Genomic DNA, 24,877 nt, shown 5'->3' with positions numbered 1-24,877 from the left:
ACATTGCGGGCATTTTTTCACTTCCGTTGCTGCGACACGGGACGTCAACAAACATGGCCGACAGAGAAAAACGCCGGTCCGCCGGCTCCGCAGTGTCTCCCGCCGCGGTGTTGCCTGAGCCGAGCCCCGGAAACAAGGCTTCCGGACCGGAGAGCGACCAAGACTTTTTGTCCCAGGCCGGCATCGGCGAGTTGCTTCGCGGCGCCGTGTTGAAGATGGTCGAGGCCCGCCCGGACGACCCGGTCGGCTTCCTGGCGGACCACTTCGGCAGCTTGGCCGCTGACATGGTGGAGAGCGGATACGACGACCAGAAGGAGCCGTGTCTGGTGGACGGCCAGCCGGGAGAAGGAGCAGCAGGCGCCCGGGCTCAGCAGCGACTCAACCGGGCACTGTGGCACCTGCGCCTGGCTCACCACTCGCAGAGGTACCCCAACTGTCACCGTCACATCTAGTTTTGCTTCTCATATGAATGTCCTCAAATCGTATAATTTAAATGTATAATGAAAACATTTTTTGTTAATTTGCAGTCATAATCTGACAGACATTGTTTCAGATCGTGTAATCTGTAACAGACATCATTGTGTCCACCTGAGTAGATATCTATTTAGGTGTATGGTGTTAACACAAACAAGACAGCCAAACCTATTAAAAAATAATATTTTATCACGTCTGAGATCTCTCACGTATGTAATTTTTTATTAATTTCAAACACACCTTTTTTTTGTTTCTGAACGCAGATCAGCATTTGGCAACAACATCCGTGTGGCCTACGACCTCCTGAGCGCAACGGAACCCTTCTGGCACGCCAGCGACGGCGGTCACACGGGGGTGTCAGGCGGCGGGGTGAGGGGTGGCCTGTACACTCAGACCCTCCGGTGCTTGTGCGGCGAGGGCGGAGTCCCGGCCTCCACTTCCGCCCCCTTACTGTGCCGCCTCCATTGCCACGACCACGAGGCCGTCCCGTACGACGTCTTCCGCCACGGCGTATTGACCTGCGCCGTTTTCTCCGACTACATCCGCCAGGCGCAATGCCTCTACGCCCAGGTGTGTCGCCCGGACGAGGGTCCGGCCTCACGGGCCCCTTGCCTGGCCGTGTTGGGGGCCCTGAGTGAGGCTTTGGAGATGTCGCGAGATGCCGACCCGCCCGGCGTCAAGGCGTTTCGTCGCCTGGAGGCCAGCGCCAAGATGTCGCCGCACCAGCTGGCACTCGCCATGGCCCAGACGCAAACGCGAGGACCGGCCGGACACATGGACGCCAAGGAATTTGAAAACGCCGCCGCAGAACTTTTTATCGCACGCGTAAAAGTGGTCACGTAGCTTTTTCATTGTGTCGTTGCACGTCATTCCAGGTGGCTAGAGACAAAGCACCGATTGTGTACTCCAAAGTCCTAAGAATGCAAGATACTTGAATGACATGAAAATATAGATGACCAGTTCGAGCACTCCACCAAACTTACTGTAATTTTGCACCTTTATTGACTGCCTATTGAAATGTTTTCATATGACCTTCTGCAATCTGCTAGTGGTGAAACTGAAATCCTACTGGTATAGGCATCAAGTCTATATCTATATCCCAAATTGTCTTTATCACCTTACACTCAAAATTGCATGTCAATGAATTTCAAAGCCTTTGTCTTTTAGTTTATAAAATTCCCCATCTCGTTTTTATGATTTACCCATGCGCTCCAGGGTTAGTATGATGCTGTTAAACCCTGAGAAGTCACAGAAAAGTGCACTGCTCCTCATGTAAATCCAAATAATGTGAATCCAAATAATATAAATGACTGAATACAGAGTTATTGACCAACTTGAAATAGAGTTGACGAGGACAAAGACCATAAATAAATGAAACATTGCTAAGGAATTCATCCAGCTATGGTCACTGTTCCACCTCCTTACGCTAGGGGACGCTGAATGCTACAAGCGAAGAAGAAAAACAAGGAAGTGCGTACATGACGCAAACAGTTAACGGTACCAGTAGTGTTTGTCTGTCGCAATTCACTTATCCCCCTCAAAAGAAATGAGTATTCCGCTTCAGTTTCATATTTCAGTTATAGTTCAATTAGAAAAAAAGGAATAGACGTAGTTGTCACTCAACTAAATCTATAGCGAAAATGAAGGAAGCCTTCGAAATTGCAGGGAGAAAAACCGGAAGTGTGCATCTTCTCTGTCCTCATACTGAATGAAAATAAACATTCTCTGTCAATTTTTCTCTAAAGTAGATCGTCCAAATCTTGCGTGGCGTTCTGCTCCGCATCGGAATGGAAGAAGACGATGAACGACTGCGACCTTTCGTGTTTCTCATGACTTACATGCTTCTCAAACGTCGCAGGGATGTAAACAACGCGGATGTACAGCGGCGCAATGAGATTCAAAGACGCCTGAGACAGCGACAGTATTTCTTCCAGAGGCAGAGGAGAATGATGATGGTCAGTATTAATAAGCTACTACGTTTATTATTCAAAACACGGAGAAAAAATACGGAATTAAATGAAAGGTGGTGAAATCAGTGCATGCCAAAGGGAATAAAATCCAAATAGTGTACTGTACCTATACAGTTTTAGAAAAATAAAAAATACAATTATTATATGATATAAAATTCTATTTTTTATAAGTCATGAACGTGCTGCTTGCTGACAAACTAAAAAATAAATAAAGTTACTGTAGCCCCGCATAATGGCCAATGGGCATAAAATCCAAATAGTGTACTGTACCTATACAGTTTTAGAAAAATAAAAAATACACTTATCATATGATATAAAATTCTATTTTTTTATAAGTCATGAACGTGCTGCTTGTTGACAAGCTAAAAAAAGTTACTGTAGCCCCGCAATTCCCCCAGAAAACATGCAAATTCTAATGATAGAGGACCCCACTGATGGACCACCATAATTTTATGCTAAAATAAACATACAAACATGAAGTTGACATGAATTATACGTTATGGCATTTACAGTTTTAACAAACTGAAGTGCAACGGCAGAGCGCTAGGACAGGTTTGTTCCTATTTTGCTTCAATAATCAACAGATGAGCTTTAAAAATGTTTTAGCCTGGAAGAAGTGCAATGTGGCCCGCCAGGCTTATAAAATGCGCTGAGGGGGTATTTTCACTTTATTTGTATTTATGTGTCTCTGTCTCCGCAGATGATGATAGCGGGGAGCATCCGTTCCCGAGCTCATATCCGCACACGCCCTTGGACAACCGTCCCGAGCACAGACTGGTGGGAGCGAGTGGTGATGACAGAATTCCAGCCCTCCGATTGGCTGGACAAGTTCCGGATGAGCCGAGAGACATTTTTCTTTATTTGCGACAAGTTGCGCTCCCGCCTGACACGTCAAGACACCAGCTTCCGACTGGCCCTGCCCGTGGAGAAGCGCGTGGCCGTGGCGCTGTGGCGCCTGGCGTCCAACGTGGAGTACCGCACCATCAGCGCCCTTTTTGGGGTGGGCAAGTCCACCGTGTGCAAGTGCGTGCGGGACATGTGTCACAGCATCGTGGTTCTTCTGCGGGCCGACTACCTGCGGACTCCGGCCGAAGCCGAGCTGGAGGAGTCGGCCCGGCTCTTCCTGTCCCAGTGGGGCTTCCCACATTGTGTTGCCGCCGTGGCCTCGCTGCACACGGCTATTATCACGCCATCCAACAACGCGTCGGACTACATCAACCCTGCCGGTTGGCTGTCGGTGCTATCTCAGGTGGGTGCTCTGTTCTCCGTCTTCCATTTAGTCAATCGCTTATCCTCATTAGGGTTGTGGGTAAACTCTATTGAGGCTTTACAAGCAGGATCACTCGTGCTAAGGACAATTTAGAGAATTCCATGGACTAAATTATCTGCAAACTAAATTGTCTACTATCTAATTGCCTACATCTTCAGTTAAACAGAATGGGCCATTCTACCTTTTTGATTAAAATTGTTTGCATATATATACAAATTGAATTGAATGCTTTTTATTGTCATTATACAAGTATAATGAGATTTAAAGGTATGTTTACATATGTATTAGAATTGAATTGAATGCTTTTTATTGTCATTATACAAGTACTATATATAGATTTCAAGCTTTCACCATATAGTGCACAAATAACAACAACAAACAAACACATAAATAATCAATAAGTAATAAATAAATAAGTAGTCCAAGTCTATTCAACAATTTTTTTTTATTTCCTAAAAAATCTGAAAAAATTACTCAGCCGATTATTTTAAGAGGGTGACGACATCTAAAACTAAACCCCATAGAGAACATTTTTTTACAGACTAGAAAACTTGGTTGGAGTGCCCGCCCACAAAAAAACCTGACAGATAAGCAATCACAGTCCCATTCACTCCCAGAGAAAGTCCTGCATTAACCCAAAATATGTTTTTAGAATATGATAGAACCAGCGTAAATACAGAGAGAAAAGAAATTGCCAGTGGTCTCTGATGTGACAGGTGACCGTGAACGGTCGTGGGCAGATCTGGGACATGTGCGCCTGTTTTCCCGGCAGCATCGAACCAGCAGAGGTCTTGCAGAAGTCCTTGCTCTGGACCACAGCAGCGGAGGGCGCCTTGTCGCCGGTGCCGCTGTCTTTCTTCATGGGGAGGCAACTCAGGTAAATGCACTTTTATCAATACTAATTACAGATATTAACCATTTTCTTTTCATATGGTTTGCCATTACAAATCCAATGCAGACCTTTTTAGACCATTCTGGGTTTTAAAACGAGAGAAAACCTAAAGTGCGTTCAAAACTTGTCCAAGCAAGAGCTGGCTATTTTGAAACAGCCCATAAATTGTATGTTTCGGTGCCATGGATCACAATAAATCTCCATATTTGACAGGTATGTCCTGTTGGGTGAGTCGTGCTACCCACTCCAGAGCTGGCTATTGAAGGCCTACCCGGAAAAACGGGCCACCAAAACCCACCCGGTAGTACTCAACGAGCGCCAAAACCTGTTCAACCGGCGACTGCGACGTGCCCGCCGCGTGGCCCAGGAGGCGCTTCTGCGGCTCAAAGCGCGCTGGCAGTGCCTGAGCAAGCGCAACGACTGCGGCCTGGACGTGGTGCCCGCCATGATCCAGGCCTGCTGCATCCTGCACAACGTGTGCGAGTCCCACGGCGATTCTTTCAACGGCGAGTGGCTGGCGGAGGTGGCCGAGACCGAGAGCCCGGAGCCCGCCTACGCCGAGGCCGAAACCGACGTCGACCAAAGTGGGGGCGAGGAGGTCCGGCAGCTCTTCTGTGACTATTTTCAACAGCATGATTGACACCGCTGGAGTTCTCTGTGTGGACAAAAAACTACTTTGAAATTTCTACTCTTACATTTAGAGTACCATTTAGCCCCAAATGACTAATGATTATCTCCATGTGTACTTTCTCATCCGTAGTACTTGTGGTTCAGGAGGTGGTCTTCTCTTGAATGAGAAAGGGGAAAAAATGTCCATGTTTTTTTATTTTATTTAAATGGCAGCTATCACCCAATTAAGATGTCATCCTCAAGTTGTCCCTGCTATGATCCATTGACGTTGAAATTCCCAATCTGTGGAAAATGTCGGGGGAAAAGTGCATCCATTGTCACGATCCAATTAAACGGTTGACATTACTCTGACCTGTTACAGTCGGTTTCAGTAAGCGAATGATCCGATGTGTAAAATGACATCATAAATGCTGGCCACATCACATGTTCAAGTCACAGTATTTACATGTACATCCTTTCAAAAGTACTTACCGTACACTTAACTCATCAGCTGTCATTATAGACGTCCAATCCTTTTTTTTTGAATGGAAGGGGTGACTTGGTGGCTCCCAGTCAAAATGAATAGGGTGTATTTTGTGGTCAATGGTAGTGAATGAGTAAAATAGACTACCTAGGACCAGTTTTTGTCCATTTCCAGTCAGTGCGCATGCGCGTACCTATTGAACCCACCCACCTCGTTGGTCGGATTGGTCTCCACGCAACCCTCCTCCTGTCACTCCAGCTTCTCCCTGTCGTGCATCAGGTTGGTGCACACACTCCTGGAGACCCCTCATTTGGGGGGTGTTATCTTATCCGAAATACAGAAGGGGCAACCTGCAACCCGTACGCTGCATTCAAGCGCCAAAATGGAACGCAATGGGGATGATGGACGCTGCTGTCGCTAAATCGTAAAGGCTGTCATTCCTGCGGATTTCAATCACTGCAGGCTCACTCGCTCTTTTTTTTTTAGCCGAGCAAAGGAAGGCGTCGCCTAGGGGTGAGGGATAACATTCGACAAGCCGCGGTGCCGTTCGTTCTCTCATTTTTTCCCCCTTAACCCCCGAGCATCGTTAGCCGGCTAGCTTCGGCTAAAGCGGCGTCGATTTGTCGGCTTTAGATGCACGCGACACCGCTGCCGTCTCCCCGAAGATTGAATTGATTACAAATCAGCGAAGACTCGCCCTTTTCCACATTTTATCGAGTTGTGCATCTCGCGGAGGAGCCTTCCCGAGCCCCCCAGGCGCCTTCTCCGGACTTCTCGGGGAAGAACCGGGGAGAACTTGGCACCGAGGCCCCGAGTTACTCCTCCCCTCCCCCTTCCTCCTCCTTCCCCGGTCCGGTGCGGACAAGACCGCCACCAAGCGACCCTCCCCCTCGCAACACGTCCAGGCGAGGACCGCAGTTAAATTTGTTTTTCGGGCTTTTTTTTTGTTAGCTGGGGGTGGTGGCGGCCGGAACGAAGGAAAAAAAGACTGCGAACGCCGAGTGCTTTTTGGGTCCAAGCGGGGCTGGCCAAACACAGCGGAGGGGATGACTCTGGAGTCCATGATGGCTTGTTGCCTGAGCGAGGAGGCGAAGGAGTCGAAGCGAATCAATGCCGAAATTGACAAGCAACTTCGCCGTGACAAGCGAGATTCCAGGCGGGAGTTGAAATTACTTCTTCTCGGTGAGTGACGTTTGTCAAATCATTGTCGTGTGTCGTCATTTTTGTTGTGTGCAACGTATGTATTTGAATGGAAAACTGACCTCCTTGGGGCCTTCTTCTTCTTCTTCCCAATGCTAACTAACGTGCTAGCTAGGAGCCAGGGAAGAGCAGCGTTATTTGTCTTCCCCAACAAAATGCATGTCGGGGGTTGCAAAGTGCATGTTAGATGCAAGAAAACGCCCTAAAATAGACTAGAATATGTCGGCGTTATTTACTGGGGAATGCGTGTTTTTGTGTGAGCCGCTCCATTTCGTGGTAAAGTTGTTTCCCAAAACTGTGTGGAAACACATGCAACATGGTTGGAACACTTGGCCTATGTAGAGCTTCTTTTTAGGGGTTGATCTATGTTTAGCTCGCTGGTTGCCATTGACGGCGATAGACGTCTAATATATGGGCGCAGGAAAGACTGGCGGTGATCGTTCACTGCTGAAATTTCTTGTTGGAATGGTTGCCAATGAGTTAAACATGTGACAGTACAATGGTCATATGGTCAGAATAAAAGTGGTTCACAGATGAGCGAGTTGAGTTTGAATCCTGACTCCGAGCCTTGGTGAGGTCTGCCCAAGTATTCCAGCTTCCACATTCCAAAAACATGCACTCTTAGAATGACAGGTTCCTCCCCGTCAATTCTTAATAAAAAAAAGAAAAGAAAAGCTAGTTTCATAATTGTGTGTGAATAGAACAATTGATATTTTTTTATCAAATGTGACCAGAGCCTTTTCGTTTGTAGATTGACGACGTATTTGAAGTCACAACATTCTCGACGCTCAGGTCAAATCATCAGACTGTTTTTTTCTTTAAAAAAACAGCAACAATTGACACAAATGTGCAGACAAACCGCCAAAAAAAGCAATGATGGCCTGAGAATTGAGGGCTCAAAATGTCATTTGAGATTCAACAAATGAGGTTTGCTGTGAAATCTGCCCCAGAATTGGCATTAGATTTTGTTCCAAGTGGAAATTAATTTAACTTTCACATTACAAAATCTGTAGGAACTCTTGAAAAGATGGTTGAGTCTTGATCTTATTTTATTTTTTGTATTCCTGTAATTGAAGGTGTATGTTAGCCTTGCTCACCACCACACTTTATGCTTGTACTTTTTGTAGACGCTATGATGACGTGTCTGCCTAAAAACTATATAAAAAAAATAACCTTCAACCTTTTAAATTTATATGGTACGTATTTGTCAGACTAACTCACAAGTGAGTGAGATTGGTGAGTCTTTGTGTTCACAAAACAGTAATAGTCAGCAGGCCCTTGTGGTTAAAAAGTAATTCTGCTTTTTGAAATAATTTGTTTTATGGTGACTTGAGTTTTTTTTTAAAAAATAAACACAAAGCGTGTTCGGTTTTCCGGTCATAAGCTAATGTAGACAACTGGTAGCCCATGCACTCACTACATATGGGCTTTTTTTAATATTAACATACCCAACCCCCCCTCCACTCCAATTTTTTTATTCAACTCCCCCCATATTTTTCCCCCCTTTTCAGTCTATCACAGTGCTTTAGCTATTTATATAGCTCCTGTGTGGGCAGGGGAAGTTGCTGTGACATTGATTCATAGCTCGAGACGTGCTTTTTATCGTGAATGTACCTTGTACAATCTTAAGAGAACGTATATGCTTATTTTGATAGTAAAGTACTTATCCATTTGCGCAATTAGTCAACTGTTTAGCTCATGGGCTGCACATTTTAACCGAACAAAATCTGTAGTTGGACATTCATATGTAACTACATTGTTGTTTTCTAATAATAACTGATTTTGTTTAATTTCTAAGATGATCCACTTTTTTTTAAAGGACAGCAAAACAAAGAATAATTCAACCATTAAAATGAATTGGAGAGAATCTTTCTGTAATTTAAAATCCAAAAACATTTTAAATTAATACAATTATTCATATTTGGTGGCCTTTTTGGCCATTTATTTTTTGTTTCATTACATTTATTAGTGTGAGGCTGGAAAATAAAAGGGATTTGAGAAATTTTCAGGTCAATGATTTCAAAAATAGTTTTCAATTAATTTGGTAATTAGTTCTTGATTTATTGTAGCAGCTCCAGTCAAAGTATTGTAAAAGGAGCAAGAGTGATTGGATCACTATTTTTGGCCCCTCATTAGCGTCATGGATTCGAGCTTTCATGCAGAAATAAGGATTGGGACAATCTGGTACTGGTGTCAATTGAATGATCACTTGACCAGTGCAAATTGTTGTTCTTTCTTAAAGTGATGGGACTGTAAGAATCTGCCCAATGTCTAGCCACTATTTCACTGTCCCTCTACTTATTTTACAAATGTGTCGCCTTTCCCCCTGATGATTACCTTTCATTCAAGTAGGCCACACAACTTTTGTAAGAAAATGAGTCAAGCTAATCCTGTGGAGTAAAACTACTTGAGACCAAGTGGCATAAGCGAACTGAAGATGTTATATTTGTAGTACTGGCAGGAGTTTTAGTAGTATGGTCTTCCCTCGATTATCACAAATTCACTTCTTTGCGATTTATTTTGCTATGATTATTATTTTTAAATCATAAAAATGTCAAAATACACGCATAAACTCATAAGCAGAAGCCAGTCTTGCTACTAGGAGAAAAAAAAATATTTATTATAGGGGTGACCCTACAATTTTTTTTATCGGAGCTATGTCTGGTCTACATTAACCGCGATATTCGAAGCGTTACTGTATTTTTGTCTTTACTTTCACGGTCTTGTCAATTTTATTCCTAGATATCATGCTTTTCCTTTTTGCTCATTTTAATCTTCACGGACAAAGTTATAAACCAAATACCTGCTCATGGAGGCGTTGGATTTTTTTGTGTGTCTCCCTTGGCTCTTTTTACTCTTCATTTTTGTTCTTTTCCTCTCCCTTCTTACTCAATGTTCTTTTTTTTGGTCTTCAACCTCTGTCTTCTCCTTTGTCCTCATTCTGTCTCTCATCCTCTTCCCCTGTTTCAATGTTCCTCTTCCCTCCTTCCCACATCACAGTATTTTCACATTTCTGGTTAGAGGTTATTACACAGCACCTCTTTTTTATATCAAGTAACACAAAAAGGTGAAAGAAAAGCAACGTGGCGTTAACAGCTGAGTCAACGTCTGGCGAGATTTGCTGCAGTCTCGCCAAGAAGATGGTTTCGACTTTTAAGGCCAAATTGTTTCCCCTCCGAGTTGTACCTTTAAGCTATTTTTTTGGATGATTACGCCATATTTATCTACAATTTGACCTCAGACCAGCCAAAAAATGTCCCAGCCGTATGAGTTGAGGCTTTTCCGCAGACCTCTGGATAAGGACATGCAAAGGTAGGATTAGCACAGGAGGGTTTAATAGGCTTGGTTAAACACATCCGCCGCTCAGACTTTGAGATGTCACTGATTCTTATTGGATTGCCCCAACACCCCGGTATTATTCATTTGGCCCTGGCAGAGCTCTTCCCTCTCATCTTGTGTAGGGCGCACAAAGAATCACACTTCTTCAAATGTCATAAATAGGGTAAAAGAATGATGTTACATTCAGCCCAAAGTGACCCGAATTGTATCTTTTGGTCAATCAGCTTAGAATGAAGATTTTTGGGGTTGTGGGAGAAAACCGAAGAACCCGTAGAATTACCTCGCAGGCTTGGGCAGAACATGCAAGCGCCGTGCCGGATGGCTGGAGCACGGGACCGAATCCTTAATCCCAGAACTGCGAGGCGTCAGCCTGTCGACATATGCAATAAGTCAATTATGCATCCATTTTCTCCCGCTTATCTGAGGTCGGGGCCACGCGGCAGCGGCTTTAACAGGCAATCCCAGACTTTTCCTCTCCTTCCAGCTTGAATGAGTGGTTTGTTAAAATATATTCTCAATACATTACCAGTTAAATTGGTTTCATTTTAAAGAACATGAAAATGGCCAGACAAAAAAGAATTTGTCCATCAAGGCCAGCGGTTTGAACATGGCTATAATATGGAAATTCTCAGTTTATTTATTTTTTTCTAAGAAAAATCAATGCTACAAGATACTCTATTCCCTGCTTGAATCAATACAATTTTAACATTGGCCTCTCAATGGCGATAGAAAACGTTGCCCCCTTTTTTTTTTAATAACTAAAATGCACTCTCCTAGGGTTGGTGCTGCGTTGTGCCCACAATCTTACTGTCGAAAGCCACCATATCAGGTCATACAGGCAGCTTCCTGCTTCACACACCACTGGTTTGCCTGTACTTGGTCAAAACAACAAAAAAATAGTTTAAGGCTCAGCTATGGCCTGGCCACTTGAAATGCTCCAGGGCACTACACAAGTCTTTCCACAAGAAGTTCTACGACCAGGTCCCACTGGTACTACCTTGATTGTATTGGTTAGGTTGTCTTTAGTCTTTTTTTGAAGAAAGAGCCAGCGGGTAGAGGATCGGGGGTTTGCCTCAAGATGACCCTTCAGTCTGGTGCCAAGTCATCTTTTTCTTGATCATATATGGCAATAAGGATTGTCCAGCTCTGCTCGTGTGTGTTTTTGTGTTTAGTGCAAAGGTGTAGAACAGGGGTGTCAGACTCGGGTTGGTTCGCGGTCCGCGTTAACGTCAACTCAATTTCATGTGGGCCGGACCATTTTAGATATAATATTTAGATATTTTTTTAATAAATGGATTCAAAGAACTGGATTAAAAGCCCTGAATATTCAGTTTTTTTATAGATCTAAAACAATGTTTCTTTTATTTTTTTAAATATATTTTTAGATTTTACAAAATGATTTTTGAACTAAAAACACAGAAAAAATTGATTAAAAAATTACAATTATTGATTTAAAATGGGGAAAATCAGGAAATTTAATATACATCTATACTCATTTTAATTTGATCCTAAAACAGAAAGTTGGCACTCATGATTTACTTTCCCGGGGCCACACAAAATGATGCGGCGGGCCAGATTTGGCCCCCGAGCCGCCACTTTGACACATGTGGTGTAGAATATCTGCTTTGGTAGAAAGCATTTTAAGGAGTCGACACATCACTATGTATTAGGAGTGTTAAGAAATTAGCTGGATTTAAGAAAAAATCAAATACATAATATTACGTATACTTTGATCTGGATCGACACATCCATTGGTCAAGCAACGATCCAATCAAATCAATGGAAACGTAAAATAGATCAATATTATTTTTTAAAGATATTCAGTATTGTTCATGTTTTTTCTCTCAATAAAAATGTCTAAATGCTTTGTTACTGTGTACATGTCAGTTATATTGTTTAATCGCTGCCTCTATAAAGTTGTCCACATTTTTCACCGGTGTGCACAAATTCATAAATAGGGGCATGTGAGGGTCTCTGGAGGTTCAGGATGATTGAGGCTACACGGCGAGTGTCCCACATACTGTTGCTACGCTGTCCCGCGGCAGGACGTGGGGGACGTAGCCTCACCGCTTTCTTCGGGGCAGCGTATTAATGCTTTGCTCACTACTACCAGCTGCCATGTTTTTCAACCCTTGGCACCGTTTCCACCGCTGTCATTGGCTGCCATTTGTAACGTCAAAACCACGGCATTTACAAACACCTTCGATCAGCTCACATTTTCGTGTCACAGCACTTGGAATCGATCGTGCGTAGAGTAGACGCACATTCTGCGTGGGCAAGATGCCCATTGGCTTTTGACCACGAGGACATGCATGGTAGAATATCTGCGATGAGTTTCCCCAAAGATAAATGCCACGGTTTAACTTGGGTCAATATGGGCTGTCTTTTCTCTGTTTAGTTTTTAGTACTTTGGTCTGTAACTGGATCAGACTTTGATCCCTCCTCTGTTTCTTCGCCAAAATTGGAAATCCCCTCGGAATACGAGACAAGGAGTCTTATTGTATCGCCAATTAAGGCGTATCGCCCCGCATCGTCTCTCGTAACCAAGCACCCGGGACAGACCAGCTCGCCTACCCTCTGCACACCCTAAAGTCTACCCCTTTAAAATGTAGCCCCAAGAGCTCCAGGATTCCTCGCCATTATGTTTGTTTATTCTCAAGCCCAGAATATAAAAAGAAGGGGTGGGTAGAAGAAGAAAAGAATAACAGGAATGAGAAAAAAAGAGACCGTAAGCGGGGTTTCCATGGTGACAGAAATATGGCTGTTCTTCAAAAACCTTGAATGTAGGTGCTGCTGAGATAAGTGTCTTTTGCAGATATTGTGCATGCGATGGATGCCCGTACGATTCAGACGGTAATCCTCGGAGCAGTCAAGATAACTGTAAGGGTCTCTAAAGGAATGCAAAGACCCCTACTGTCATCTGTTTGCTCAGGCCGTTACGCGTTGAAGCTTGAATGTGGGCCATATTAATTATCATCTTTGAGTCAGTACTTCCTTTTCCTAAGAAATTATTTCTAGTGTGCTCCCTATTCAAATAGCCTTAAAAGCTCATACGTCTATTATGAGTGCTTGCAAGCATTTCTGTCAATTAATTTGCTATCTCGGTAGAGCTATTTCATCGGGTAATGAGTTGGAATGTGCAACAGATGGCTGAATTGCTCGCTCATTTTTACATTTTGAGTTGGAACATTTGATCAATGCCTTGTTTAAATAAGGTTCATTACAATACCTAGGAAAGTGCTGAAATGAGGAACTATGTCCAATAGATGCAGTGAATAAGATGTGAATATTTTTGACGGACTTGTCCACTACACAAAAATGTCAGAAAGACGACACAAGATGGATTCAGAAGTAAAATGGCATTCGCTTCCTTGGAAACATGGCATGCTTGTTGCCAATTGTTTAAATATTTCAAATCCAATATTCAAATCTGAGCATATGGCCCCAGTATCAAAGATTGTCTTGCCTTTTCCTTTGACTACACGGAGCTCAAACAATGAACACGTACTGCCTTGTGTGCATCCATTTTAGGCACGGGAGAAAGTGGCAAGAGTACTTTCATCAAGCAGATGAGGATCATCCACGGCGCCGGTTACTCCGACGAGGACAAGAGAGGCTTCATCCGACTGGTTTATCAAAACATCTTCACTTCCATGCAGGCCATGATCCGGGCTACTGAGAACCTTAAGATTCCCTACAAATATGAACAGAATCGGGTAGGACGTGTGAAAAAACACAATTGATTTATTCTTATTCTATTATTAAACAACACCACTTTTCAAAGGGATGCCTTTGAATGATCCTTGTCCAGTGCCATTGACGGCGAAAAGATGGACAGGGAGTTGCAGTTTAAATGAATTGGACATTTATTGCTGTCAAAGGTTAGACAATTAGTTCAATCCTGACCAGGTTGTGTGAGATGTGTAAATCAGGTTGAATTAACTTGAAGTAAGGCCCTTAAATCGAATCAAAATTGACTTTCGCAGACTATTTAATTGAGACAAGTGTTGTATCGTATCATGTCAGCATGAAATTTGGGATTTGCATCAACACTCTTTACATCTTCACTAGAACTAATCCAGTTAGAGTATGTTGTCACTATGAAAAGCTTAACATGGTCACAACTAATCTCTCTCCTCGTTATCTTCCTGCTCTGTGTAGTCTAATGCCATGCTGGTGAAGGAAGTGGACATTGAGAAGATCAACGGCTTTGACCATCCTTACATCGCGGCCATCAAATGCTTGTGGTCCGACCCGGGGATCCAAGAGGCCTACGATCGTCGCCGAGAGTACCAGCTCTCCGATTCCACTAAATAGTAAGATTTTCTTTTCTTTTACATTAGCTCAGAATTAGCGATTTTGTGCATACTGTATTTTCGCAAACACCTGGAAAAACATTATTTATACAAATGTTTTGTTTTCTTATTTTAATAGCAAAATAATACTAGCTGTAGCTATGGGACAATAACAGGTTTTCGCCAAATGTCCGTAGGGTTTAAAAATGGCAGCACATGTGCAGTACGTTAGAAATTAATAAAAACAACGGAAAAAAACAGCTTCTATACGACTGAAGCAGAAATACTGAAAACTCTAGCCTTACAGAAACATTGAAGCAGTTATAGTTGTTTTTAAATGGCGTTATTACAATTGGGACCACCAAATTTAATTGATGGAAGAAAAAAAATTAAATCATGTAACAATGAAGGGAGATAATTTGGGATGCTCATAATTGGCTAAAAACTGAGTGGCATTGATAAAATGTCTGCCACTTATCTGTTTTTCTTCACTATTATACATTAAAAAAGAAATTCTCATCATTAAATTTACTGAACAAGACATTCTCTGGTAGAATAGGAAAAAAAGTGGTGTCTTTCCCTTTAAGACTGTTTGAGAAAGAACGCAACAATGTTACTTGCCGATATTTTTTTGTTTTTGAGCAAAAAGAACTAGAAAATATTGCAGCTTACTTTATTTGAGGAAACACGGCTGCTGTTTTTAATGATTTTTTTTTTTAATCCTCTTGATTTAGTTCTTTTACATGAGAAAGTTTGGGATAAGTGATGTACTTTCTACTGCCCTCTCGCTGTATGCAGAATTTATTACAGATGTCAAAAACCACTTGATTACAGTGCTTCCCAACCATACTGAAGCCAAGGGGACATATTTTACGTAAATTAAATGTCACAGCAAGCCGTCCCTCAATGAACATTACTAGAAAAAATAAGTAAATCCTCTCAGTTGACTCAAATTTGTGACTCAGTCCAACAAAACATGGTAATAATTTTCAGACCAATCAAGTGAAACGGAATCATTATTGATAACACACCGGCCGTTCCCCAAAAATATAGACAAATGTGGCACCGTGTGGTGGTTGGGAATCACTGGTAACAAAAATGAGAAGATTGTGTCATGCAATACATGTTTGCTACTATCCACGTGTATATCTCCAGTTACCTTAGCGATTTAGATCGAGTGACCGCCGGCGGCTACGTCCCCACCCAGCAGGATGTGCTCAGGGTCCGTGTTCCCACCACGGGCATTATAGAGTACCCCTTTGATCTGGAGAATGTCATCTTCAGGTACTCCCTGGCGCCATACCAGGATTGCAGCGTCTCACCCGCACAAATCCACTAATGGACGGAAGCTCAACATTCTGTTGTGGCCACAATTTGGGGGAAAGACAAGTAGACTTGTCGTCAAAAATATCCAGAAAAGCAGCCAAAGGGCCAACAGTTGTTAAGCCAAGCCAAACATCAGTGGTTTATGTTTAGTTGTGCTAAGATTCTGGCTCACAGGACTGGAAGCGAAGGCTATGCTCATGCTTGAGATGGGCAACCAACTCATACCTGATGAAGATGGCTTGCAACTGTCAACATCAAGGATACTTTAGGAAGCAGTTTCAAATGCCATTCCAGTCATCCTTGACCTGACAGTTGTCCAAACCTTCTTTAGCAGCTTCCAAGTACTGACTTTCCTCTTGCTTTTGTCATTGGTAGCACACCATCACTTTGGGCAACAGACTTCAGAAATTCAAAGAGCTGCAGATGGCCAACTCAAGTGGGGTACACACGTACAGATTTAAAAAAAATATATAACTGACTATTAGAGTGATTTGAATCTTCCTAATTCATTAACGGCCATTAATGGCGACAGTAGAAGCAGACTCGCTTTATCGATGAAGTGTTTTTGCACTGTCGCGTTGGCTCCTTAAAACTTTGAACACTCCAAATCGGGAACATTCCATCTTTTGTAACTGCTTTAATGTTATTAGAGTAATTAACTCTTTGGCTGTCTTCGATCCATTTTTACTGGCAGCGACCAAACGACCGCCAATGATTCATGGCCAGAAAATGCTCAAAGTTGGCGCAAGTATTGGTATGTGTGTACCCTGCTTTACTTGGATACCCAAGTACGAGGCTATCAGATTTCATGTCTTTGAAACGTCTCAAGGAAGCAGCGTTGGTGGAGGACTGACACTAACCGTCCGTTTATTTGATTTATTTTTTGGGGCTGTTTTCCCGTGAAGCTTCCTTGATGGAATCTAGCCACTCTTCCACACTTGGCAGGGAGTTGCTCTAATTGCCCATCACGCTTTATGTAACTTTTCCTGTCTTGTCTTTTTTGTGTGTGTGTCTGTCTGTCTTTCTGTCTTTTTTTCTGCCCGGGCTTGCCTTGTAGCTATCTTTCCGATCTGGATCGCATTGCAGATCCCAGCTATCTTCCCACTCAGCAGGATGTGCTCAGGGTACGCATTCCCACCACGGGCATCATAGAGTACCCCTTCGACTTGCAGAGCATCATTTTCAGGTAGAAAGATGCCTCGGCAGGCTCCCCCGTTCCCCCCCTGTTGTTTCAACCGACACCATTAACTCATTCCCCGATAAACCGCGTCTTAATGACCCCCGCCGACCTCTACCGTTTCCCCTCGGCGATTTCCTCCCGTACAATCGAAAGCGAACGCACAGTCCCACATTCTGATGCCCGATTGTGGTAAATGGGTCACCTCATCGCCTCTTTTCCTTTATGGCTGGCGTACGAAACCAGGTCGTCCTCTCCACGTTTGGAGGGATGTGCTATTTTTGGGCAACGGGTCCTAACGGGCCCATAATGGCCCCAGATCTCTGCGGACCGCGGCGGACTGGGCCAACACCAAAGGACGGCTTTGCGTCGTCAACCCGACCGAGCACAGATACGGACGGCTCGGCTCGGTCTCGCCGTTCGCACCTGTGCATCTGTTGGCATAATTAGTCGGCTGATTGGCGTCATTTGTATCAGCACTTGACAAGGGCGCGTAATAGGTGTAAAGGATTCAAGTGAATGACTTCTCAAATGAAGACTTAATGAAAGTGGGACCTAAAATTCCCCAAAGATTGGCATGTGACCTCATCAACGAGAACAGCTCTAGAAAGCCCAAACCTCTCGAGGATTTGCACATCTATTAATCAGTGTCTCAAATCACGGAGCTGCTCGTGAATGGCTCCGCTGGAGACCACAAATGGAAAGTAAGCCCACCGTTCAAGTGATTTTAAATTTAAAAAAACTTCCTTGGAGGAAATCTACAGTTGAAAGTAATTGGATGTTAACTCCTCCGCAATTCCTAGCTTCTGTGCACCTTAAAATGAGTACCAGCTCACCTCATTTTATTATTTTTTTTACACTATCATAGACGTCTAAGCTCAAAATGAGAAAACCTGCCATTTAGTCTGTACAAGTTCGGTGCATTTACATAATTCTTATTAGGTGACATTGGAGAGGTCTTGCTGGGAAAGGGGCTTCATCATCAGAGGTGCCCCGTGTGTAGGTTTCTGCCCTTGACTGGATTTTCCGTCTCCACATGGGCATTTTAGTCATTGAGATGGAAAAAAAAAATGCATTCACGCTCACCTTCCCTGTCAACATTCTTCACTTTCTCCCATCACGTTTGGCTTTTCACTTTGCAAGAAATGGCCAACGGATGAACGTCGTTCAGGAAAAGCTCGACTTTCCAAAATTGAGCGGCGTTCATTTCATAGTTTCACCGTCGTCTTTTTTTCTTCAAAGTGAGATGCTTTGGTGGTGGCGTGCATGACTCGCTCGCGTAGAATCCCAATGACACTTGACACCCTTCAAGCTCTCTGCTTCATCTGCTTTCAAAGGGGTTGAATGCATCATGTACATTGCACGGTATTTGGCTTTGTTAAAGGTAAACACAACAAAATTGGACATGCTACTTGAATTGGCGTGTGCGGTCCTCATGCATTCAAACCCTGTCAAAGCCAATAAAACACTAGCCGAGCCCGTTCTAACATACTACAGTCACTGATCATTAAACACTGAGGGTGCAATGGTATGTCAAAAATCACGTTTCTTGCCATACCTTGATTTTAGAGTGTCTGGCCCAGCACATTTGCTTTTTGTAAGGGAAATAAAATCTTTCCCGTGCTGTTTTATAGCATTTAAGTGGCACCCAAAGATCTGTACCCTAAAGACCCGAACGTGAATAGACGTACCGTCACACCCCTAGTGAGCATATGCATCACATACACGTGTGAATTCTCATTTGTACGCCATCACGCCCACCCTGTAGGATGGTGGACGTGGGCGGTCAGCGATCAGAGAGGAGGAAGTGGATCCACTGCTTTGAGAATGTCACTTCCATCATGTTCCTAGTGGCACTGAGCGAGTACGACCAAGTCCTGGTGGAGTCCGACAATGAGGTTTACAGCCTTTTAAAACTGGTGTATGTGGATTTTTCACAACAATGTGCTGGATGATGAATGCATTTTTTTTGCCCGTCAGAACCGCATGGAGGAAAGTAAAGCTTTGTTCAGGACTATCGTTACCTACCCGTGGTTTCAAAACTCCTCAGTCATCCTCTTCCTCAACAAGAAGGACCTGTTAGAGGAGAAGATCTCCTACTCACACTTGGTGGACTATTTCCCAGAGTTTGATGGTAAGATGATTACTTGAGCATCACAACAGTTAGTTTGAAGAAGTTAGCCTGCCGGTGAAGTACCATATTAAATCTATTGGATTGGATTGGATAACTTTATTCATCCCGTATTCGGGAAATTTCATTGTGCCAGTAGCAAGAAAAGGCATAGTAATAAGTTACACAGTACAACAAAGCAAAGCACAAAGTATGAAGTAAATGGGATCATTAAGAATCACCAAATCAAATCATTAAGACAGGAAAGCAGCAAAAACACAAAACGAGCAAGAGTGGACGGAGCTACCGCCACCGGCTTCCACTTGAACGGCGCAATTTTGGTTGCGATAGCAAAAACGGATACAGACTCAAAAGACGTAATGTTGGACAAAAACTGGAACCACACACAGGAAGTCTTCCACAAGATGGGGAACTTCTGCAGACTGTGACCGAGGTAGAGAATATGCAGAGTCACTCACAGCGTAAGCATGGCTGAATGGTTCCAAAAGAGAAGTAGCCGAAAGAAGCCAGGCTAACAGAACAAGGAAAGGTGTAAAAACATTAAAGTCTAAAGTACAAAGTAAAGTAAAAAGGAATGTATGAAAAAATATTAAAATGTGATTAAAAAAAAAATAGAAGGGCTGTAAAACACAAAAAACATAAGTTTACAGAGCTACTGCCTTCTTGAGGTACTTAACAATACTCAGTACCGGCAAATTTCTACATACACAATGTGACAAATTTCTGTTATTTAGCTTGCACTCCTGTACATTATGGCCTTCCCGTTTTTGACTTTACAAGCAAATGTGACACATTTTGATTTGAAACTGAGGCTTTTACTGTATGAGCAATTCAAAGGTCACGTCCCAAATATCCCTTTTAAGCCGTCCTTGCCTACGGCGACCCCATCAAACTGTTGGCCTGTGTCCCACTCACTCCAGGTCCCCAGAGGGATCCGCAGGCAGCGCGGGAATTCATCCTCAAGATGTTTGTGGACTTAAACCCCGACAGTGACAAGATCATCTACTCCCACTTCACATGCGCCACGGACACTGAGAATATCCGCTTTGTGTTCGCTGCCGTCAAGGACACCATCCTACAGCTCAACCTCAAGGAATACAACCTGGTTTGAGCTACCCAAAGTATCTCTCTTTCTCTCCACATGCCCTCTTTCTCTCTCTAATCCTTTTTGCACAACCTCCTTTTTCGAGTGCGCTCAACTTTTAACGCAACACACACACATGCACGCTCCTTTTTTTTTGGTCCAGCAAATTCAAAATGCCCTTGTAAAAAAACACACAAAAAACAAACACCCCCAAAAACTGCCTCGATGGGTCTGGCACATTGAGAGGGAGACCAGAAAGGAGGTCCAATCAGATTTTTATCTCCTCCACATCAATGAATGTACCCACCAGTGTGCTAGAAGTGCAATTGTGCAAGAAAAAAAATAGAAAACCTATTTTATTCAATGGCGCTAAACGTAGTCATTCATGGCATGAATGTCAGTTAATATATAATTAAACTGGGGAACACAAATTTTGTCAAGTCGGACATCAGTTTTGAACCAGTTTTTGAGTGAGGGATCCAAATCTGAGCGTGGTTTTTATCACATCAAAGCTTTTCAATTATAGGAGTTCGTTTTCCCCCCAAAAGCATAAAAATATGACACTTTTATTCCATTTTCTTAAATAAGCAAGACAATTTTTGTTCTCACTCATTGGCTGCTAATGATAAAAAGAAATGTTTTGTACTACATTACCACTGGCAACACTCAAACACTTCAACAGCTTTCCGTATTGTTTTAGCCGCTTTAATATTTCATAAATTAACTTGCTAGCTAGCACTGACAATGATAGACATCCAATCCATCTGGACTAGAAGATCCGGACGGATTAAACGTCTCTCATTTCAATACCTGGCTTTCCAGATTGATCAAGTTTGCAGTCAATCGGAGCCCATTTGTTAACCAACCCCAAAAAATCTAACTGGAACACAAATGCTTCCCCTTTTTAATACCTATAACCAAAGGTGTCCAATTTATTGTAATTCAGCAAAACTCAAATTCAAAGCATCATTGGAGAATGCAATTCTTAAATTTCACTGTGTGCGCATCATATCTGTTCGCAATTATTCTCTTTAAAGGCACAATTTGATTTGACTAAGGTGCTGCTATTGACAGCCAGAGATGTCCACTCCAGTTAGACTGGGAGGGTTGGCAGCGATCACTGAATGTCAGTGATTTAGGAAGTGTGCTGTTGTGAATTGGAAAATAATAATAATAATAATAATAATAATCCACAGCTATTTGACTATTTATGCAAGTTAGTGATTCTTTGGCATACCACTACAGCAGTGGTATCAAAAACTCTTTATAAGAGGGCCAAGAAATGCATCCAAATTATAGTTTGAGTTCAGATTTTTTTTTTTAATTGTATTTGATCATTTCAATCATACAGCAATCTCAGATAAAAAGTAATAAAACCACGTAATTAACAAACAATCACTGGCTACAAGATAGACACTTTAATGCATTTCTATTTGGTTTTAATATATTTTGAAGTTGAATGATCCGCTTTCTTCCTCCCAGGATTCAGAGGGACAATCATGTGACCGTCCTTTTTTATTTTTTATTTTTTATCTCCCCCGTCTCACCCACTTGGAGTGTCACTCAAATTTCCCCAACCGCCCCATCACGCCACACTGCCCAATCAGACGCTTCCTAATGCTGTCACTTACTCAATATTATATATCAGGATGTGCTTCTGTTTACTTTTTTTTTTTAAACTGTAAATCCACTTTGTTTTGAGACAAAAAGAACGAAGGTTTGCCATTTTTGAGCGCTTTGGGGAAAAGAGGCAGAGTGGCAAACCTTCCTTGACGTCTGCAAATAAGTATTGTTTGTGTATATTTGTTTGTAAATACATATACACAACAGCAGTGTACAATAATGCTCTGTGGTACACCAGTTTTGGCATAAAATCAACAGCGATGACAAAAAAAAAGTTAGCCTCTTTGGTTAGTATAGTTTATTTCCCTCTATGAATAGTAATGATACTGTGATAATGGATTTTGTTCATTTTAAAAGCAAACACCACAGAACCAAGTGGACAATTAGCAATTTATATAATATGGTGACGATTTTGAGAATTTTTTTATTTATCTAATTTATGGACCAGGTTTGAAGGTGTTGATAATTTTGACTTCTTTATTTTCTCAGTGTTTAAAAAGGCGCTCTTTGTATTTCCTCACGGCTGAGCCCTACTTGAGTCTGAACTGCTGTAAAAAAAACAAAAACAAAAAAACAAACAAAAAAACAACCAAGGAGAAAAAAAAAACAAGGAATGTCTGGTATCGTAAGTACTTATGTTTCTTTTCTATTTGAAGAAAAGACTATTTTTCATTTGTCAAAATCCACTTTTTTTTTAAAGGAGAAAGACAACACAAATTACATTTACGTAACGAAACGGTCGCTCAAAGTATTTAACTACGACAGTGGGAATTTCCTAGAACACTATTAATGGAAAAAAACTAAAATTTAAGTTTATGGCTGCGGCCATGTTGTCTTGTTTAAACCGTACACAGATTAAAACACGGTACGATGGGTTTTAATCACATCACGAGTAAGGCCGGGAAATTTGGGATACTTGAATTTGAAAGGCTAAAATACCACCGGCTTTAAAAATGTTTGCTCCTATGATGCGTAGCCATTTCTTAGAAAAAGTGGCTTTTATTTACAATTTTCTTCACTGTTGCTCATCCAAAAAATGCATTGTAAATTCCTATTTTCTCCATTAAGTAAACATTCTTTTCACTTGGATGCACCCACAATAGTTGTCTTTCCCTTTAAAAAGCCCTCACCTTTGTTTTCATTTTTGACAAGAAAACAACAAGTCTTTCCTCTAGGTTATATTTACATATAAAGACAGCGCTGTAATGCTTACTTACCTAGAAAATGTACATAACAAACATTAGTGTAATGAGTTTTTGACTCTGTATTTTTCCCCCCGTTGTTTCAGGCTTGCTTTTTACGAGTGCCAGTGAAGTAACTAACTTTATCAGTCTTCTTCAGGTGATTTATTAATCGCTCATCCTCATTAAGGGCTATCACAGTGGGTTTGGGGGGTGGGCTTATATGGATTGATTAGCATGACTCGAGACGTAATGTTCATGCAATCCTAAAAAAAAAAGTGTTTATTACGACCCCGTCCCATTGGAATGAGAAACTTTTGGGCTTGTGAGGTGACTACAACCTCATGCCGTCCTTTTAAAAACACTACAGCCACATAAAGTATTTGCATGTAAGCTAATTGCCAAGAAGTTCTGTAGGCTATGACACTAAATACGCGACTGTAAAGTATTTTTTGTGTGTGATCCGAATAGTTCAGTCATTGCTTCTTTTTGTGTGTTAATAAGAGTTCTCCTGATGATTTTGTTTTATTATTATTATTATTTTGAAGCTTGCTATTGTTGAGCCACTTCTTTCAGCTACTTTTTGTTTGCTTTTTCCCCACCGAAGGACTTGAATGAATCGTCGTAACCATAGAATTTACTGGTCTGTTGTCACTTTATGATGCAATTTGTAATGGTTATATTGAGAAGAAGAATGATAGAAAACGTTTATTTCAATCACATGGAACCAAAGGCTGCTGCACGGGTTGTAAACCAATTGAAAATGAGTTAAGTTGAACTCATTGACTGCCAATGGCGGCGTTAGAAATCCAATCCATTTGCGCTGGAATCGTTCCATCGCTGCTAGTAGTTCAAATCAATTGCATGCCTACCACGAAATATGATCATTTATTAAACCAAAGTTTTAAATGATTAAGACAAAAAATAAAAACCATGCGCCCCCTGTTCTGTTTAGATTTATGACCCAAACCTGCAAAATATGACAATTTTTGTTGTTGTTTTCACTCCTTTGTTGTTTGGGCACTCTGTTGAATGAGCCGGAAAGATGGACAGTGTTTGCGTGACACTTGAAAATTTCACTCTGTTCATTTTTCTGACTAGAACATTTATTGTATTTGTTGCCTTGATGCTCTTGTTTGTTCTTTTAAGTTCACACATGACCAGAACGCTCATTTTCCTTTGATTTTTAGGACCACTTTCCCCCTCCTCGCCTTCTTATCTAAGGCGCAAATGTTTTTTTTTCAATTTATTTATTAAAAAAAATATTCTATTCATGATCGAAGCGTGCCAGGCTCGCTTTAAGTGCCAACACACCACCGCCACTCAAATACCCCCGACCCGAATGCCCTCCACTACTCGCTTTTTAAACGATGACACCAGAGACTAAAAAGGATAGATGATTAATTAAGTGGGTAAAGGTTATATTCTATAAGAAAATATAAATGGATAATCTGCTGTTTGTTTTTATTTTACACAAGAAAGTATTTATAAGAATTGCATGTGCTGTTTATTTTGCAAGCGAGGGGCTTTGGATGTATTGACTTGAGCCCGTTAGCTCCAGTTAGCCGGTTATCGATTTACATAACTGCCATATTTTTTTATGTCTTTTCATGGGTTTGTTTTGTTGTCGTTTTTCTCAACCACTGTTGCCTGATCCTTATTCGAACGTGACATATGATCATTATCGCCGCCTTCTAAAGAGAGAAACTTAACGACAAGGTTATCTGTTTTAAACGTTTAAATAAATTTGTTCCTATACTTGCTGATCACATGTGAGGATGCTTCTTTTCTTTATTATTTAAAACAACATTGTAGCAAATGT

General features: G+C 42.0%; 3 protein-coding genes and 1 long non-coding RNA gene across 5 annotated transcripts; 3 read left to right on the top strand and 1 right to left on the bottom strand.

Moving 5' to 3' along the window:
* Window positions 1-4: 4 nt before the first annotated feature.
* tpgs1 (tubulin polyglutamylase complex subunit 1) lies at window positions 5-1,864 on the top strand. Its single transcript, XM_077620132.1, has 2 exons — window positions 5-424; window positions 738-1,864. The coding sequence occupies exons 1-2, from the start codon at window positions 54-56 to the stop codon at window positions 1,315-1,317; spliced, it is 951 nt and encodes a 316-aa protein (XP_077476258.1). The 5' UTR covers window positions 5-53; the 3' UTR covers window positions 1,318-1,864.
* A 147-nt stretch (window positions 1,865-2,011) lies between these two features.
* On the top strand, window positions 2,012-5,392 carry LOC144089370 (uncharacterized). The gene is made up of 4 exons (XM_077620128.1): window positions 2,012-2,429; window positions 3,145-3,693; window positions 4,431-4,591; window positions 4,820-5,392. The coding sequence occupies exons 1-4, from the start codon at window positions 2,262-2,264 to the stop codon at window positions 5,244-5,246; spliced, it is 1,305 nt and encodes a 434-aa protein (XP_077476254.1). The 5' UTR covers window positions 2,012-2,261; the 3' UTR covers window positions 5,247-5,392.
* LOC144089373 (uncharacterized) lies at window positions 4,143-5,867 on the bottom strand. The gene is made up of 2 exons (XR_013305047.1): window positions 5,708-5,867; window positions 4,143-5,261 (listed from the first exon to the last, which is right to left on the bottom strand). It is a non-coding gene; the product is annotated as an uncharacterized LOC144089373 (long non-coding RNA).
* Window positions 5,868-5,926: 59 nt separating this feature from the next.
* On the top strand, window positions 5,927-24,821 carry LOC144089371 (guanine nucleotide-binding protein G(q) subunit alpha). 2 transcript variants are annotated; one of them, XM_077620131.1, is made up of 7 exons: window positions 5,927-6,881; window positions 13,770-13,954; window positions 14,400-14,554; window positions 15,689-15,817; window positions 18,805-18,934; window positions 19,017-19,170; window positions 20,088-24,821. In XM_077620131.1, exons 1-7 carry the CDS (start codon window positions 6,746-6,748, stop codon window positions 20,276-20,278), a joined length of 1,080 nt encoding a protein of 359 aa, XP_077476257.1. In that variant the 5' UTR covers window positions 5,927-6,745; the 3' UTR covers window positions 20,279-24,821. The 2 variants fall into 2 exon arrangements, with proteins under 2 accessions (XP_077476257.1, XP_077476256.1); XM_077620130.1 differs by lacking the exon at window positions 15,689-15,817 and adding an exon at window positions 16,917-17,045 and having other exon boundaries at window positions 5,928-6,881.
* The last annotated feature ends 56 nt before the right edge of the window (window positions 24,822-24,877 follow it).

Source organism: Stigmatopora argus, chromosome 15 (assembly GCF_051989625.1).
Source record: "Stigmatopora argus isolate UIUO_Sarg chromosome 15, RoL_Sarg_1.0, whole genome shotgun sequence".
Classification (NCBI taxonomy): Eukaryota; Metazoa; Chordata; class Actinopteri; order Syngnathiformes; family Syngnathidae; genus Stigmatopora; species Stigmatopora argus.
This window is presented reverse-complemented; position numbering and strand designations above follow the sequence as displayed.

What these genes read in the sequence shown, in the direction of transcription:
- tpgs1 (XM_077620132.1), top strand. Translation starts at nt 54, where the DNA reads ATGGCCGACAGAGAAAAACGCCGGTCCGCCGGCTCCGCAGTGTCTCCC. An exon ending in CTGGCTCACCACTCGCAGAG is followed by an intron (nt 425 to 737) that starts GTACCCCAACTG and finishes TTCTGAACGCAG; the next exon opens with ATCAGCATTTGGCAACAACA.
- LOC144089370 (XM_077620128.1), top strand. Translation starts at nt 2,262, where the DNA reads ATGGAAGAAGACGATGAACGACTGCGACCTTTCGTGTTTCTCATGACT. An exon ending in GGCAGAGGAGAATGATGATG is followed by an intron (nt 2,430 to 3,144) that starts GTCAGTATTAAT and finishes CTGTCTCCGCAG; the next exon opens with ATGATGATAGCGGGGAGCAT. An exon ending in TTCATGGGGAGGCAACTCAG is followed by an intron (nt 4,592 to 4,819) that starts GTAAATGCACTT and finishes CATATTTGACAG; the next exon opens with GTATGTCCTGTTGGGTGAGT.
- LOC144089371 (XM_077620131.1), top strand. Translation starts at nt 6,746, where the DNA reads ATGACTCTGGAGTCCATGATGGCTTGTTGCCTGAGCGAGGAGGCGAAG. An exon ending in TGGTGGAGTCCGACAATGAG is followed by an intron (nt 18,935 to 19,016) that starts GTTTACAGCCTT and finishes TTTGCCCGTCAG; the next exon opens with AACCGCATGGAGGAAAGTAA. An exon ending in CTATTTCCCAGAGTTTGATG is followed by an intron (nt 19,171 to 20,087) that starts GTAAGATGATTA and finishes CACTCACTCCAG; the next exon opens with GTCCCCAGAGGGATCCGCAG.